General features: G+C 44.9%; 1 protein-coding gene across 1 annotated transcript in view; it reads right to left on the bottom strand.

Moving 5' to 3' along the window:
• EDA (ectodysplasin A) overlaps positions 1-17771 on the bottom strand; it is a 138680-nt gene that overhangs the window by 77308 nt on the left and 43601 nt on the right. The window contains exon 2 of the mRNA XM_075573580.1: positions 1454-1559. Coding sequence (XP_075429695.1) covers positions 1454-1559 — 106 coding nt within the window. The remainder of the gene's footprint in view (positions 1-1453; positions 1560-17771) is intronic.

A 17771-nucleotide genomic window follows, 5' to 3' on the forward strand; every position in this document is an offset into this window, starting at 1 on the left:
AGAATGGAGTGTGAGATGTGGGATTTGATCGGAAGCCAGGAGAGGGATTTCATGAGGGGAGATGCTGAGACAGATCTAGGAAAGAGTAGAGTGATTCTGGCAGCAGCGTTTAGGATAGATTGTAGGGGAGACAGGTGAGAGGCAGGAAGGCCGGACAGCAGGAGGTTACAGTAATCGAGACGGGAGAGAATGAGGGCCTGAGTCAGAGTTTTAGCAGTCGAGCAACAGAGGAAAGGGCGTATCTTTGTTATATTGCGGAGGAAAAAGCGACAGGTTTTAGATATGTTTTGAATGTGAGGGGCGAATGTGAGAGAGGAGTCGAGTTTGACCCCTAGGCAACGTAGCTATATCATCCGCTCTTCCACCACAGCATCACAACAAGATCTATATTCCCTACTTCTATAGGGGCCTACAACTTTCCCAATTATTATTTTAGATACAAATCATTTGACTAATTATTTTCAACTGCTTGGATAAAACACCTTAGGCTGCGCTTATAGTGCTGGTGATGATGCGTCAAAACAAATGCATTGTCGCCGTAGTCAGGGCTTATATAGCGCATGTGACGGCGCGACCAAGCGACAGTGCTACCAAAAATCCGGTACTCACGGATATTTGATTTTTTCGACGACTGACTCCTTGTGGCCAGAGCTTCTCCGTCCCTCTGCCTTTCTCTTTTATGACGTCACTGGCCTTGTAGCCAACGACATCGCCTAAACTTGAATTGCAACTATCGCAATGGTGACGGGTGACATCGGTTGCGTCGCCAGCCCTATAAGAGCAGCCTTAGGAGGTCACTATATAATTCAATAGATATATGGAAACAGATACATGGTTGGATATAAACAAGCATGTAAATATACTTGATGTGTTAATATGTTGTCTTTAGGTATTCTATACCCCAAAGGTGAAGTTGCGCGGCCCCCCCCTTATTTCCCAGCTTGCGTCACCCCCCCCCCCCCCCCGGCTCCAAATGATGTTGCAGGGTCATGTTTATGTTGCCATGGCAATGTACCATCACGTGACCCCGTGGTGTCATTTGACGCCAATTACCATTGTGACGCGACACCAAAGGTAGGAGAAGCAGAGGCCTTGCGCGGTCCCCTTTTAATTTAAATGTCTTGGCGGAGAGCGTGGGGCCTCTGAAGCCGCCACGCCCCCCCCCCCCCCCGGAAATTTTTCTGTGCCGCCCACCCCGCCACTTTGTGCACCCCCGATATACCACACTTGCTGATTTTGTAGCACTTCCATGTAACCAATTGTCACCTTAAAATTTCGAAGAATCAATAGAAAAGGATGATCCTACCTGAAGCGTGATGCGTCCTTATCTCACCCCATCCCATTATATTTTCTATTTATTCCTTTAAGATAGGAAGCTAAAGCAGATCAGATCACTTCATCACATTCATTGAACTGTAGATCATTGAAGCCCCGCAGTAAGAGCAGCACTTACTCTCAGACCCTTCGCTGGCTTTGCTCCGTTTTGCCCTCCGTAAATGCGGTCTGTCTTCTTCCAGATGCGGTCTGTCTTCAGCGCTCAAGCTATTTAACAGGGCCATCTGGAAGAGAGAGAAAACAAGTTAAGGACTGTCAGCAAACTGAGAAAGCTGAGAAAGCTGACCTCACACGAGGTCATGTGAGCAGTTAAGCTACATGACAAAGGATACTGGTGATGTTCCTAGTTAGCATCTTTATAACTTCCTATGAACCTTGCAAAAGGACCGACGTGAAGGATTCATTTACATTTTGTTTTCCCCCCACCAAAAAAAACATGAGGGATGCTCTTTCACTGTATACTGCGTAAGGAAAGTCAGCATAGAGTGGCACGGTCTTGCGAAAGGGGCGAGTGACCAAGAGATAAGAAAACATGCCTCATCGCATCTAAAACGTCAAAAACCAGATGGCGCCACCTGCCAAACTGGGCCCTGAATTTGCGGTGAAAGAGTTAAAAAAAACAAAACAAAAAAAAAAAACACAAACCCACGTTCTCTAAAGCACATTCATCTAAAACCCTAAACTAGAAGAAGACTCAGAAAATAAATTACTCTTCCAACAAAAGTAACAGCGTCAAAAAGAAAACACTAAAAACAATGAAAGACAAAAAAGGGATCGCCAAGCTAGTACCCAAAAATGTCAAGAGGAATGTGAGCGGATCTTCTAAATTAAGTTTTGACTTCCTGCCAAATAGCTACAGATGGAGATTACAAAACATTGACTTGCGTTACAATAATAAAAGAATTAAACAATGCACTTAATTCGCCAAAAGTAGCATAGAAAAGTTGAAACAGAAGCTGGGACTACAAGCGAAGAAGAAAAGAAAAAAAAGAGACTTATGGGACCAAGGTGAAAAATTACGACATTAATGCGGTTCTCCAGGGGTGGACATTAATGCGGTTATCCCGGGGCGGACATTAATGCGGTTATCCCGGGGCGGACATTAATGCGGTTATCCCGGGGCGGACATTAATGCGGTTATCCAGGAGCGGACATTAACGCGGTTATCCAGGAGCGGACATTAACGCGGTTATCCAGGGGCGGACATTAACGCGGTTATCCAGGGGCGGACATTAACGCGGTTATCCAGGGGCGGACATTAATGCGGTTATCCAGGGGCGGACATTAATGCGGTTATCCCGGGGCGGACATTAATGCGGTTATCCCGGGGCGGACATTAATGCGGTTATCCAGGGGCGGACATTAATGCGGTTATCCAGGGGCGGACATTAATGCGGTTATCCAGGGGCGGACATTAATGCGGTTATCCAGGGGCGGACATTAATGCGGTTATCCAGGGGCGGACATTAATGCGGTTATCCAGGGGCGGACATTAATGCGGTTATCCAGGGGCGGACATTAATGCGGTTATCCAGGGGTGGACATTAATGCGGTTATCCCGGGGCGGACATTAATGCGGTTATCCCGGGGCGGATTAAAACATACAAAACGTAGATGAATATTTAGAACCCAGACGTTTGTCACGTGAAGTGGGTGAGAGCATATGTGACTGGCACACCCTCAACAGGGCAACTCCCATTGGTTGCACTTGCATGGAGGAGTCCCCGAGTGTGGAGATCAACTCAGCGGTGCGCAAAGTTTTCTTCCTATGCCCCTTGCCTGCTTGGCTCCGGCGTCAAATGACACCGCGGGGTCATTTGATGCCATGTTGCATGGCAACACGTCACGTGACCACGCGGTGTCATTTGATGCGGGGTTTCCACGATGACGCGGCGCTGGAAGGCAAGGTACAGAAGCCTCACGCTATCCTCGGCATTTAATTTAAATGCCTTCGGGGAAGTGCGGGGCCTCTGTGACCGCCGCGCCCCTCCCCCCAAATTTTGCGCCCCCTGGATTAACTCATCTGATTTTGCACTCGCAAAGCATGATGAGCGCGATTTTGATGGTCAAAGGGGTGACTGATATGTGCAGCCCCAGCCGAGACTGACCTAACAGCATAGCATCGTTCACAAACGCTAAGCACCACAAGTTAAACATTAGGCACCAAGATTTGTCCAAGCTTCTATAGGAGCTTTTATTACCTTATTGTCCTGCACAGTCACCATCATTGGAACAAAGGCATAATGGAGACTCACATACAATTCAACCAATATCCAATAAAAGTAATCAATACATTTGGATACAGAAGATGTCAGTTCTAAAAGTCAAAATAGAAAACGGGTTCAGTTTACCGTCATTTTCTTTTTCTGTTCCTCACTAATAGCAATGGGTACTAATTGAAATTAGCGCCTTCCTCGGCATCAGTAAGACAGGAAACTCTTATGCAGGGACCTGGTATATAAGCCCTCCCCTGCAGAAACAGGTCCTTGTGTCTCCCATAGCTGTAAGTATATTCATTAATTAGAGGGAGGGTATGATGTACCCACTGCCATTAGTGCAGGAAACTAAAATGACAGTAAACTGAATACATTTTCAATTTCCTGTTCACCATAATGGCAGTGGGTACTAATTGTGATATATCTAAGCTCACCCAATGTGTGGGAAACAGGGGAGGACAAGGATACACAATTTGTAGTTAACGGTTTAATCACTACAATCGCTTGCAGAAAGTTCCTACCAAAGCTTGCTTCAGTTGAGGCTTGTACATCCAGTTCGTAGTATTTCACAAAGGTGTGAACGGGGTCCAAACTGCAGCTTTACGGATCTGCATTGGAGATGCTAGGGCTTTGAATGCACATGAAGTAGAAACTGCCCTGGTTAAATGTGCCTTCAAGGTTATAAACAAGTCTGATACATGAAGTAATCCATTGCGCTATGGTTGCCCTTGAGGCTTGCTGCCCTCTTCCAGGACCTGCTGGGATTATAAACAATCTGTTCGATTTTTGTATTTTTGAGTTTAGTACGTTTACCTTCAAACACTTTATAACATCTAAATTATGCAGTCCCGCCTCTTTAGGATTAGCGGGATTTGGACGGAATGATGGCAGATTGATCTCGATTGAGGTGAAATGAGATGGCTTTTGGAAGGAAACATGATACGGGTCTCAGGACTGCTTCGTCCTGCTTAAAAACTAGAGAGCGTTCTCTGCATGAGAAAGTCTGACATTTACACTCTTCTTGCAGATGCAATTGCTACCAAAAAATACTGTCTTCTATGTTAATCTTGACGGTATTTGCTGTAAAGGTTTGAACGGGGGAAGCTAGACCCGGCAAGTAGCAAAGATCCCACGTTGGTACTATACATTACGTTTCAGTTCTCAAGCCCCTGACCGCCTGTAGAAATCTCAGCACCAATTTATATGATGCTATATCTTTTACTAATAACGCCAACCTAGCTTTTCTTAAACCCTGTCTGTAGAAATGCAACTAGGGAGACAGAGGAAGGATTGGAAAAAAAAGTCGATGCTCATTTTCCTACCCCATTCCTGAAAACTGCACCAGACACAATAAATGGACGTGGTTCACAGTTTTCTGGGTCACAGAGCTGATATTACTGTTGGAACAACCCTTTTAATTTAAAGCTGCAGTTCAAGTGGTCGTTTAAAAAAAAAAAAAATCCGTTCTCCTGTAAATTGATTGCTGAACATTCGGCTGGGGGTCACTAAATGCATCTTAGGTCCTATTCTGCTGCACTGGCAGCCAAAGCTCTGTGAGGAAGATCATGTGACCAGGCAGGCACTAGATTCAATTAGTTCACTGCTAGGGAGGGCAGGGATCAAAAAGGTGATGCGCTTTCAGAAGGGGATGTGACTTTGTAAATGGTTGCTATAGGAACAAAAATGCTTGTTATAATATTAGAATACATTAAAAATGCCTTTAAAATTGTTTTTTTTAATGCTACAAGTATTTTCTCATAGTACAGAACTGATTAAAAAATAAAAATAAATAATAGACATTGGATATTGCTTGAACTACAGCTTTAACGCTTGCAACTCAACCTCCATGCCGCTAGGGACAATTTCGTTGGTGGCAGGTACTGAACTGGGCCTTGTTTCAGAAGTTTGAGACAGTGGGAAATGCCATGGTAGATCTACTGCCATATTCACCAGATGGGGAAACCATATCCTCCATGGCCAGGAAAGTATTATTGATACTACCTTGTCTCTTATCTTTCATTCTTCACTATAAGAGGCATCGGTGGGAAAACACATGTTAGATAGAAGTTCCAAAGGAAACAAAGCATCTACCTGGCTGCCAAGATGGTGGGGTTACCTTGAGCACATGTTCCCCCTTCTTGTTTTGATGTGTTGCCATAAGATCTATTTTGGGTTTTCCTCCCCACGGAAGTATGAGCTGTTGGAATAATTGCAAGTCTAGTAGTTCCCATTCTCCCAGTTGCATGATGATTCGGCTTAGACCATCGGTCGTCGAATTGTGTGGTCCGGGACTGTGACCTGCTGAAAATATATGATCGCGTTCGGCCCAAGAATGACTTGATGCTGGCAGATTAGAAGCTTGGCGCTTCTGGTTCCCCCTTGCTTTGCAATGTAGTTTAAAGTTGTTGGATTCTAGCCTTCTATTGTTGCCTTAAACTTGAAAGAACAGAGCTTTTTTTGTTAAACACATGTAACTAGCATATTTGCCGAGAGGTTGCTGTAGGATTTTTTGCCCAAGTTCCTTGTGCTAATAAAGTCCCATCTGTGCTCCCCAACCAGACTTGCTGGCATTGGGGATGATAGTTAACCAGGTTTCTACATGGATAGAAAATGTATTCTCTCGTTTCTGCCAATCCTCCCTCCATTTTAAATTCTGCTTGGTTGAGACATCTCTGGTGTAATGACCGTGGATCTTTGCGCTAACAATCCATAACATTTCTCTGCAGTGGCCATACGTGGAGTCTGGGCCACTGTAACATTTGGATTTGAAGCAAAATTCCCCACAAGGTCATGCAGTCTTCTTGCCGAGACCCGACGTGACTCTTCGCGGCTTGTATTGCCAATTGCTCCATTCTTCTGTGGGTTACATAGACATCCTTTTGGATTCTGGAACAGCCGCCTGGGACTTTATTACCATGTCCTGTAACAATGGATTTAGGACGTTGTCCAAGGCTTTTGCTTCTCCTGTGTAAAATTGGATTTCAGGATATCCGAAACATATTGTCACAGTTCTTGTACAAATTTCAGTTTGTACCCCGACGTGACAATTCGCAGAACTCTTGCCTTTTATGGGTTGTGCATACATAGTAGCGAATTGAGCTAGTCTTCCTTCGACCGCATACTGTAGGGCTCTCCTCGTTTTCTGCAAACTTGCCTCTCCCAAACATACTCTTCCTTGTGCCACGAAAAAGGCTACCTTGACCCCCTCTCGATATTTGCCGTCGAGCCAAAGGCCTTCCCGGGTGGTAGGCATTCTGACTTGCTGAGGCATAAATACATTTTTTCTTCTTCTTTCAGGGCTATTATGGGGCCTAGTTTCTCCCAAACAGAAAGTCACCTTCGTAGGGTAAGTGAACAAAGTCGTTCCTGCAAGTCAAATTTGCTTTCAAATGTCTTGGCCACAGCGCTCTTCTGGTGACAGGCACACTATGTTCAGAGCGTTCAAATTACCGCGCTCCTCCCTATAGAAGTTTGCTGCTGGTAAAAAGGACAGTCCGTACAAATAGAAGTGTTATTTTTGTTTTGCACCATGTTCAGAGATGCTTCTGCTATATAGGTCAGTAGCCATCTTGATCTCCGATCATGCCAATAGAATTTAGGGTTTCTATTGACGAAGGAATTGACACCGCTTTCCAAAGCCCCTTCCAGGTTGCCTATTAACATTCTTAAGGCTCCGAAAAAGAAAGCTGTTGCTACTATAGGGTTGCGAACGAGAGACCCGCTGCCAGAAAGAACTGAGTGTGTCATGACACGCCCCTGCATCTTCCACTGGTAATGTGGTCTTTCTTGCTATACGGGCAAGTGCAGCACCCAGTTTTGATGAATTTCCCCAATTTTGGATGTCTGAATAGAAGGGATACATCTAGGAAAGTCTCTCTGGGGTGACCAATTTCTTATCAGGCGATTCCATTCAGGTCAATATACAAAAGTAGTGGGTGCGCCAACAGTCCTGGAATATAATCTTTTCTTATAAAGATGTTGCTCAACTGTGGAGTGGGTATACTACTAGGTGAATGGACCAATACAATGAAAAGTAAACCTCCTGAAGGCAACAGAAAGAATGATCTTGTACTCACTTCACCTCATTAGAGATAACGGTAATAATGTCCACAACTCACCAAATGATGTACAGTAGTAATGATGACTATCCTTAATGTGAAATAAATCAGTCTTACCTACTCCTAGAGCCCACTGGATTCTTGTTGGCGTATCCAGCCGCTGATTCAATCCAAACGAGAGCAAAAAAAATTGCAAATAAATGCACAAAGGAGAGCACTGCCCAGGGAAGCAGACAATAAATATTTTTCTATTTTTATACACCTGTTTCCCTGGGCAGTGCGCTGCTTCGTGCATTTATTTGCATCTTTATTGATTCCATTCAGGATCTATCATTTCCTTTATAACTGAATATAATGGAAAACTTTGCCTTCTGTTGAGAGCTTGAGAAAAGTGCACCTCCTTTTTAGGCCCTCATCCTCTGAATCCTCCAGCTCTAGGATCTCGCATTGCTTTAATCAGTGGATCAACCAGATCCAAATGTATTCCGACTTCATTTTAATACTTCATGATCAGATGAATCCCAGTACACTCCTTCCAGGTACTGCAGTAGCATGTCAGGCGCCTGACGAAGATGCTCCTCTCCAGGCTTATTTGGGACCTTGATCTCTTCTGTGTTCGTTTCATTGCTTGTAACAGCAGATTTCACAATGAGACTATCATTCATCCAGAATAGGAGAGTAGAAATCTTGTAATTGGGCACCAGGCTGCAGACTTCAGTACGCTTTGCATAATTTCTTCACATCGAGCGCTGGCTTACTACAAGCCACCCATATCCAGGCTCTCTTAGCCACCTTCCTCTTATGCAGCAAAGGGTCAGTGGTTGTTTTGGGCGACCCTCCTCCTACTGACCCCAGATAGAGCATATAGAAAACTAATCTTCACTACATTGTTAGTCTTTTTGTATTACAAATCATTTAATAGATATAAATTGAGCTAAAAGTTTGTCAGGAACCCTTTGCCTTATTCAGCTTCTATACTCGTTCTGTGTGAAATCGCAATCTTCCTAAATCGTTTAAGGATGTAAGAGATCAGGCACCATTAAGGTATTGCTCCTTTAAGACTATGGTGAGATTCGAATGGCGCCATCGCACGCGTGACGTCAGAGCATCATTGTCGCTTTAAGTGCGTGCTGTTTCTCTGCTTCCTGCTCACAGCGGGATCCGGCGTGTCTTACCCCTGCCATGCGCTCCAGACAGAAGTGTGTGGGAACGTAGGCTATATAATGTTCTGTCCGGTCTCAGGGCCACCGGCTGGCCGTGGCAGACGGCGCTTCTGTCGGAGCCTCAGGGGAGAGAGGCGCGGACCACCCCCCAGGTTGAACTGCACTAACAGGCCAGGCCAGATGAGCACCAACTTAACAAAATAAGAAATACTACCTGCTACACTGTAGGACAGGAAAAAGACTGCCTTTGTAGGGGAAGTGAGGGGCTTATATACCAGGTCCCTTCGGAAGTTTCCTGTCCTACCTACGCTAAGGGAGGAACTAATCCCAATTGGTACCCATTGCCATTAGTGGGGTACAGGAAATCTAGTTTGACCCATCAATGTAGAACGGCTATACAAAAAAAAAATGTTAAGGCACAAGATGGAGTATGTCCCAGTTTAATGGAGCCTTGTATATAAGAAGGACAGTATAAGTGACACAGGGCCAAGCCTTGAGATGAGGAAAGGCGATGGCAAAGTGGAATTCTAAAAGAAAAGTTACACATGAATATGCTTAATAAACTAGGTTAATAGAAAGAGAATTAATCCAGAGTGAAACCAGATGTTCATTACTGGAGTCAGGAAGAATTTATTTCTTACGAGACATAACTGGCAAATGTTTCACAGGTTTTTTTTTGTTGCTTCCTCTATCAATAGAACTATAAAAATACAATGCATCCATGTCTCAGATAAGATTACTTTTTGTTCTTTTTATATAGATTAGAGAAAAGGTCTATTATATTTGATGAACCTATAAAGAGTTAATGATACAATTGGATATTGGAATTACTTTGGGAAGGGAAAGTGGGTTGAGAAGCCCATATCACCAGTGTCAAAGAGCAAAACGCGTAGGGTGTAAACAGCGAAAGGGAGCTTCTAGGACCACCGAAACACAGTAAAGGCGGGAAGTCTTGTGTCACGTGGGAGAGGAGTTGGGTGGCCGCGAGTGAACATGCATGCGTCTGCAGTTGGAGTCCTGAACTGCAGCCCTATTATCCCAGCATCAGCTCAAACGTTTAACATTCAGAGTGTGATTAGACAATTTGTACAAGTGCTTAATACAGCTCAACCCCCTTATAGTGCGATCCGCTACAACGCAGATCCGCTTATAAATGCGGTGTTAGTGTGGCTCCTGATTTTTAAAAGCTCCACCCGAGTCGGAAGTACAGCGGTGAGATTGCAAATGAACAACAAACAGGGAGAAAGTGAAAAACATTATAGTAATAAAATCCCCAGAAGAAGAATGGAGGAATCTGCAGGTTTGTTTGTGGAAGAGGTGAGAGACCAATATATATGTATATGATGCACATTCATTCATTATAGGACGACATCGGAGAGAGACTGCGTAGGATTCCTCCCCTCGGGCTTCTCCTGCACTGCTGGGAGAGCCTAATACGCAAAACAAACACAGCCCCCGCTGCGACGCCGGGTTCAGGAACAGCTGGGAGAGTTCTCAGCTCTCCCACTCTGCCGGACGCGGAACCCCTGATCGCGGCAGCCATTTTTTATAGCGATCCCGGTTATAGCGCCGTCTCATTATGGGGACCCCGAGCACCGCGTTATAACGAGGTTCAGCTGTATATGGTGTACTATACTGTGCGATATGGTATATGGTATGCTATACTTCGTTTTGGGGATGGGGCATTGGAAGTTCCAGGAGGAGACCACCACTGAAAGTGGATTCAGTTTATGTTGCATGCATGTATATCTTTATTTATATAGCGCCATTAATGTACATAGCACTTCACAGCAGTAATACATGCAACAATCATATAAATAACATAATACATAATGGGAATTAGTGCTTTAGGCATAAAAGTAACATTTCGGAAGAGGAGTGCCTGCTCTGAAGAGCTTACAATCTAATTGTTGCATACATTTTTCTGACACTACAATATATTTGTTTTTGATAAGCAAATGTTAACCGTTTTAATAAAAATAATAATAGTGCAGTAGGGATATTTTCATAAATGACATTAAGAGAAAAAAACAAAACTGTGTGGTAAAGAAACACGAATATGGTTTATATCAGTGCAGAAGAAAATGACCCTTAATTAATTTCTCCTTTAAGTATTGGTCTGAATCTAACATGAAATGCCAACATTTGAGGCCTCCACCTTTGGGACCTTTTGTAAAACACACCTCTGATGAAGCCCATTTGTAGCTCTGCATAGGAGATGCACAGTATCAGCCAGAACTTCCAGAACACCCTTCTCTCTCCAATTTCTCTCCAATTACCACTTAGACCAGGGGTGCTCATCACCAGTACTCCAGCCCCCCAAGTCAGGTTTTTAGAATATCCCTGTTTCAGCACAGGTAACTGAGCCTCTGCGCCACCTGTGCTGAAGCAGGGATAGCCTGAAAACCTGACCTGTTAGGGGGATTGGGGGGGGGGTTTGAGGATTGAGTTGAGCACCCCCGACTTAGATTGTAAGCTCTCCGGACAGGGACTCCTTTCTTTATGTCTGAAGCACTTATTCCCATTATGTGTTATATTATGTCACTTGTATTGCTGCTGCAAAGCGCTATGGACCTGGATAGCGCTATATAAAGATATACATAAAACTGTATGGCAGGCGTGCGCGGCAGATATAGAGGTCCCATGCTCGCCCCAAAGGCTTTTAAATGACATGCCGGGGGACCGCGCAAGGCCTCTATAACACACTTACCTTACAGCGATGCATCATCATGGTAACCCGGCATCAAATGACACTGCGCGGGGTGACGTCACGGTACCATGGCAACACGACATCACGCGCCATTTTATGCCAGGCAGAGCAGGGAGAGAGCGCGAGCCAAGAGGAGAGCAGACAGGGGTACGCACAGGGAAAAGTTTGCGCACACCTCCTGCATGTCATGATTAATGCCAAGTTAGATCTGTCAAATTAATTTCAATCCCAGAATGTAAAAGGACGCGGTGTGGAGGGAGCCAGCGTTACTTGCAGTTTACAAGTCGCATAAAAATCAAGGGCAGAAGCTTTATTTATTCTCCAATTTCCTCCTTCATTTTTTTAAATAAATACAATTTAAAAAAAAAGTTTTTCTGCCTTTATTTTATCATTTTGATTTGTATCCAAACCAAAAACCGACATGAATACGATGCAACAATTAATGTTTAGGTTTACAATACAACAAAGAATAACTTGCGTGAAAAGGGAGACCTCTTGTGACTGTATATACCCCTCCCCCAAAAAGAACAATTACTGATCAGCCTTCAGCTATCTGGCATTGTCTCATAAAACAATTGTTCCTCCGTAGGCCAGGCTTTGCGTCTGCAATTTCGAGATATACTGTACCAATAAGGTGTGTCCAATTTATTTGGGCAGTGTACTCGCACACATCATTGTAAGAGAACAGTTTATTTTTAATGAATGAAGAAAATATAGTTGATTACTACAAGAGTAAAAGGAGATATTAATATAATATGGTGAATATTTGCGTGAATAAAAAATATAGTTTTAGAATATGTACTTCTAATCTTCCTCAATGCTGATAATTGACCAGATCAAACTGCAAAAATCAACACTTGCAAAGCTGCCAAGAAACCAATGGAAAACTGGATTCTTTTTTCAAAAAGCAAATGAGCTCGTCTCTGTCCAAACGTGAATCATCGGACGAGCGGGAGCAGCTTGTGTCAATGACGGTTATAAAGCGCTCAATGTAAGTGCCGCGGGCAGGACTGCACCCGGAAGTAAATGTTACCAATTAAAGAACTTCACATTTTTTACCAACACAGTCCGAGAGAAATGGTCAAGGGAAAAAAACAAAGAAAAAAACTCTATAATGCAAGACAGAGGCCCAGGTCTCCAAAAGGGGCATCCGCATGCGCCTGCTCTCGTTCCAATTAAAAGAGGGGGGTGGGGGGAGGGGGGTGAAAGCTACCACTTAGCACGATTTGGTAGATCTGGGCCAGAGTGAGTCGGCACTTCGCATGGTGTGAAACCCCCAGGGATTGTCGCTTGTGTAGAACTGTCCCTCCTATTCAGACAGACCATGTAGAGACTAAGGGCTCGCTCAGACCGGCTCCTGCAGCACAGCGATCTGTGCTCAAACTGTAGGAGGCAGATCGCGGCGTTTGGGGGCATGTAACAAACGCGTCACGGAGCTGGTTCGCCTTTATTGGCTTAACCAGCTCATGTCACGCGGCTGTAGTCCCAAATTTCAATTTGGGTTGTGCCGGCAAAATGTCGCAGCGACTTTGCCGCCGGTGGAGTTTTCAGTTTGAAAACTCCCACAGCACAACCTAAATTTGCGACTGACGTGCGCACGTCGCATTGCCTTCAGTGTGAGCTCAGCCTTAGGCCGAGTCCCCGCTAGCACTGACCACGCTCATGCTTGAAAGTGGTGACGTCACCAACTCTTCAAGCATGAGCGTACTGCTGTCCTGCATACACCTTTCTCCACTCCCCCTCTCTGCTCAGCCGCCCCCCCCCCCCGCTTCCACCTCTCTGCTCAGCTCCCCCCCCCCCCCGCACCCCCTGCTTCCACCTCTCTCTGCTCAGACTATACTGCCTCTTTATCCCCATTGGTCAGAGTAGGGTCGTGTGACAGGGCAATCATGCAGTGCTTATTTAAGACCCCAAATCCACAACCAGATGTGGCAAAGTATTATAACTACATTAGCAATGCCAATTATTAATCTGCGATTGCAGATATAACTTTTGACGTTATCAACCACTTTGACCATCACAGATATGCATTTGCACAGCAGAGTAAAAAAAAAAAAAGAAAGAAAGGAAGACTCTGATAATGCTTGGTTTTTGAATATGGATAGACCAGTGTCCCAGTGTAGTCTTCGGCTTCATTTTAGAGCCAAAGAAAAAAAGAGGTAAAAAATAAAGTAGTCATACGAAACAAAAGATCTTGTATACACGTCTACGCTTTAAAAATGTTCAACCACAACTGGAGTTATAACCCTCCCCCACCACGAAAGAAAATGGACTAGCTCTGCACAATAAAATGTGTTTGAAACAGACAACTCCAATAAATATATGACCATATTCCCCCTGCGCTTTATCTAGAAAGCCACGTGAAATTAATGACCTATTGGAGTAAATTAGTTTACCAATATAAGACTAGTCCTAGGGCACACAATAAGTTGCAGTGCCTGCGGAGATTGTACTGCAATTATCATTAAACATTATATTAGAGGGCGTGCCTCATTCCAGGATTAGTTTATGCTGGAGGTGAGGGCAAGGGCGACGTTGGATCCTGCCATAAATAAAGAAGCACATGAATAGCACTGTGGATAATCCTGGACACATGATACATAAAGCTTGGCCCCCTGCAGACGCACTTACCAGAACTCCCTCCTACTGTCTCTGTATGTTCTCCCTACCTACCAATTAGATTGTAAGCTCCTCGGAGCAGGGACTCCTCTTCCTTAATGTTACTTGCACTTATTCCCATGATCAGTTATTTATATTATTTGTTTTTTATACGATATGTATTACTACTGTGAAGCGCTATGTACATTTATGGCTATATTGTATGTGTATTTAATTAGAATATTACTTAGAATTTGTGGAGGGTCTTCTATTGTTTTTACTTAGGGTCAGTTCTGTTGTTGTGGGTTCTGGGGCTAGGGAAGTACCCTCTTGTCCCCTTGGGACTGAGGGGAACGGCCCTGACGAAGGGACATGTCCCGAAACGTTGCCCCCCTATACTCCCCCGTTGTGACCCACTTTTTTTGTTTTCTTTGTTCCCCTTCCCCCATTCACCTCACCTTCCCTTCGTTGTCCCATCCTACTTTTCCTTTATCCCTTATCCTCCTGTACATCCCACGTATGGCCCTACCTATGTGTTATCTGTTCTCCTAGTGTGCCGCTGTCAGTTGTTTGACTTATTTGTGCACTGATTAAATTTTCAAATTGGTTATATACCAGTGACTTTGTATCTATTATTAGGGTGTGCTGGATTTTCTTCAGTACTTTATGGTAAGTCATATGTAAGGGAATGAGCAATAAACTGAAATATTCATATTTATTACGCAATATTTAAGTTACACAACCAGATAAAAATTTGATGGACACCAAAGCAATATTTTTACAATTGAGCCCTAGCTTTAAAAACAGTAGTTCACACAAATGTTGATATCTTCAAACACTTCAAAATGTTAATGCTAGCCAACATACAGCACAGGCTATATTAGGGTTCAGACTTGCTAGCAAACATACAGCACAGGCTATATTAGGGTTCAGACTTGCTAGCAAACATACAGCACAGGCTATATTAGGGTTCAGACTTGCTAGCAAACATACAGCACAGGCTATATCAGGATTCAGACTTGCTAGCAAACATACAGCACAGGCTATATTAGGATTCAGACTTGCTAGCAAACATACAACACAGGCTATATTAGGATTCAGACTTGCTAGCAAACATACAGCACAGGCTATATCAGGATTCAGACTTGCTAGCAAACATACAGCACAGGCTATATCAGGATTCAGACTTGCTAGCAAACATACAGCACAGGCTATATTAGGATTCAGACTTGCTAGCAAACATACAACACAGGCTATATTAGGATTCAGACTTGCGAGCAAACATACAGCACAGGCTATATCAGGATTCAGACTTGCTAGCAAACATACAGCACAGGCTATATTAGGATTCAGACTTCAGTGAAAGTGCTGGTCCACAAGGGACAGTAGATTTGCAATACCAGGGATGGCCAAAAAGTTGCAAAAATATACAAAATAAATAAAAATTACAAAAAAAAACACAACAACTTTAGGAGCCCCCCTCCTTGCCACACCCCTTCCCCTGCTCCTCCTAATAGAGAGCAGGGGTGGGCAGTGTCCTGGAGCAGTCCACCTCTCTTCCTTCCTCATCCCTTGCTGCTACCCGCTCTGTTTTGCCACTCCTCTCTCACCCTCCTCCCCACCCTGGCTGACCTGTCCTAACCACCAAGGCCGCCCAGTATGCCCTATCCTGACCTGCCATCGTGCTAGTAAGGCTGCGGACATGGTGCCACAGGCCGTGCGGAGGCTGAAGGAAAGCAGGTGCTTTCCCTGGCCATAGTACTCGGTGCGGTGGGGGGCGTTCCTAGTGACGTCACGGAGCTGGCTCGCCCTCATTGGGCGAACCGCTCACGTCACCGCCCTGTCAAACCGATTTCTCTCGCATCGCGTGCCCCCTCCTGCCTCCGAGCACATGCCACATGTAAGCGAACACTGCCTTAAGGCAGTCTGTTTGCTCAGCGTGCAGACGCGTCCGCGCGGTCTGAGGTAACATGGCCCAATGCTGCATCCACGCTGCTGCGGAGCAGGCTAGTGAAAGCATGATGGTTGCCAGTCGCTGTGGTGTCGCCGACAGGTCAGTCAGTTCTGCAGCACAGGCATCCGAGGCACTATTTTAAGCGCCCAGGACTTTTCCATCCATGGAGATTGTCAATAATAAAAAAAAACCCCACCTCATTATAAACATAACTGTGTAACATGTCCAAGTGGTGCATGCCCTTCATACCACAAACTAATGTGTTTTGTAAAGGAAAGGTGGTACAGAAACAGCAGAACAAAGAAAGTTCAGTTATAAAGCAACGATATGTATGTACCAAGGGAAATAAGAAAAGGAACTCATTTAAATGTTTACGCCTGTATATCAAGTACGGCACATTTTTTGGTATACTTGACGCCAGGCAGCAGATGTCTCCCCCCCTCCATAGTTATTCAGTTTGTCTACAGATCTATTTTGACAGATTGTTCATCTAGGGTTTTATTTGTTTTTCTTATAAACAAATAGATTTTTAATATATGTAGAAGTTTGGAAGATTCCCTCAGTAAATGTCAGGTGCAGAGCACGGGCAAATTCCTGCGTGTGAAAACCCAGACTCCAAAATCCCAGAAAATATTTTCTATACAGGATACCATATTTCACATTAAGGCGGCCACTGTTTTATTCAAACGGCTACATATACTGTAATGTAACATTTATACCAGCTGTTTAAATAGATCATGTATATTAAAATTCATGTAACTCCAATATTGCTTACTACTTAAGTAATAATCCCCGAAGAACAGGGCATTACTGGTCTAGAAGAGTTGAAGGCCCCAGGCGAAGCCAAGGTATCCCAGCCAGGGTATTATCGGCCAGTAATGTCCTGCTCGGAGAGGATTAGTACTATTATAGGCTAAATGTAGGCTTATTTATTTTTTATTTTCATAGAAAGATACACTTTTGTATTCATATTGATTTTTTTATCAGCATGATCATCTACATTTTGCTTTTACTGCATATGTATTAAAATGGAATTGTACATAAACACAGCCCCCCTATATACACACAAACAGCCCCCCTCTACACCCAAACACACCAGCAGCCCACCCTCTTCACCCCCCTGTAAACCAACACACTACAGAAACACACACCCACACCATAACACTCGGCAACCCTCCTCCACCCACAAAACACCCACACTGCAGCCCCCTCTACACCCACACAAAACCCTCTGCTGCCCACCTTTAGACCCACAAAACACAGCAGACAGACAACACACCTTTCCCCTTGCTCTCCTGTGCGGAGCTCTGCAGGCAGGGAGGGGGAGGAGTCAGTGCCTGGCTGCAGGCAGGGAGGGGGGGGGGGAGAGGAGTCAGTGCCTGGCTGCAGGCAGGGAGGGGGGGGGGAGAGGAGTCAGTGCCTGGCTGCAGGCAGGGAGGGGGGGGGGGAGAGGAGTCAGTGCCTGGCTGCAGGCAGGGAGGGGGGGGGGGAGAGGAGTCAGTGCCTGGCTGCAGACAGGCTGGGGGAGGAGTCAGTGCCTGGCTGCAGACAGGCTGGGGGAGGAGTCAGTGCCTGGCTGCAGACAGGCTGGGGGAGGAGTCAGTGCCTGGCTGCAGACAGGCTGGGGGAGGAGTCAGTGCCTGGCTGCAGACAGGCTGGGGGAGGAGTCAGTGCCTGGCTGCAGACAGGCTGGGGGAGGAGTCAGTGCCTGGCTGCAGACAGGCTGGGGGAGGAGTC

Source organism: Ascaphus truei, chromosome 16, assembly GCF_040206685.1.
Source record: "Ascaphus truei isolate aAscTru1 chromosome 16, aAscTru1.hap1, whole genome shotgun sequence".
Taxonomy (NCBI): domain Eukaryota; kingdom Metazoa; phylum Chordata; class Amphibia; order Anura; family Ascaphidae; genus Ascaphus; species Ascaphus truei.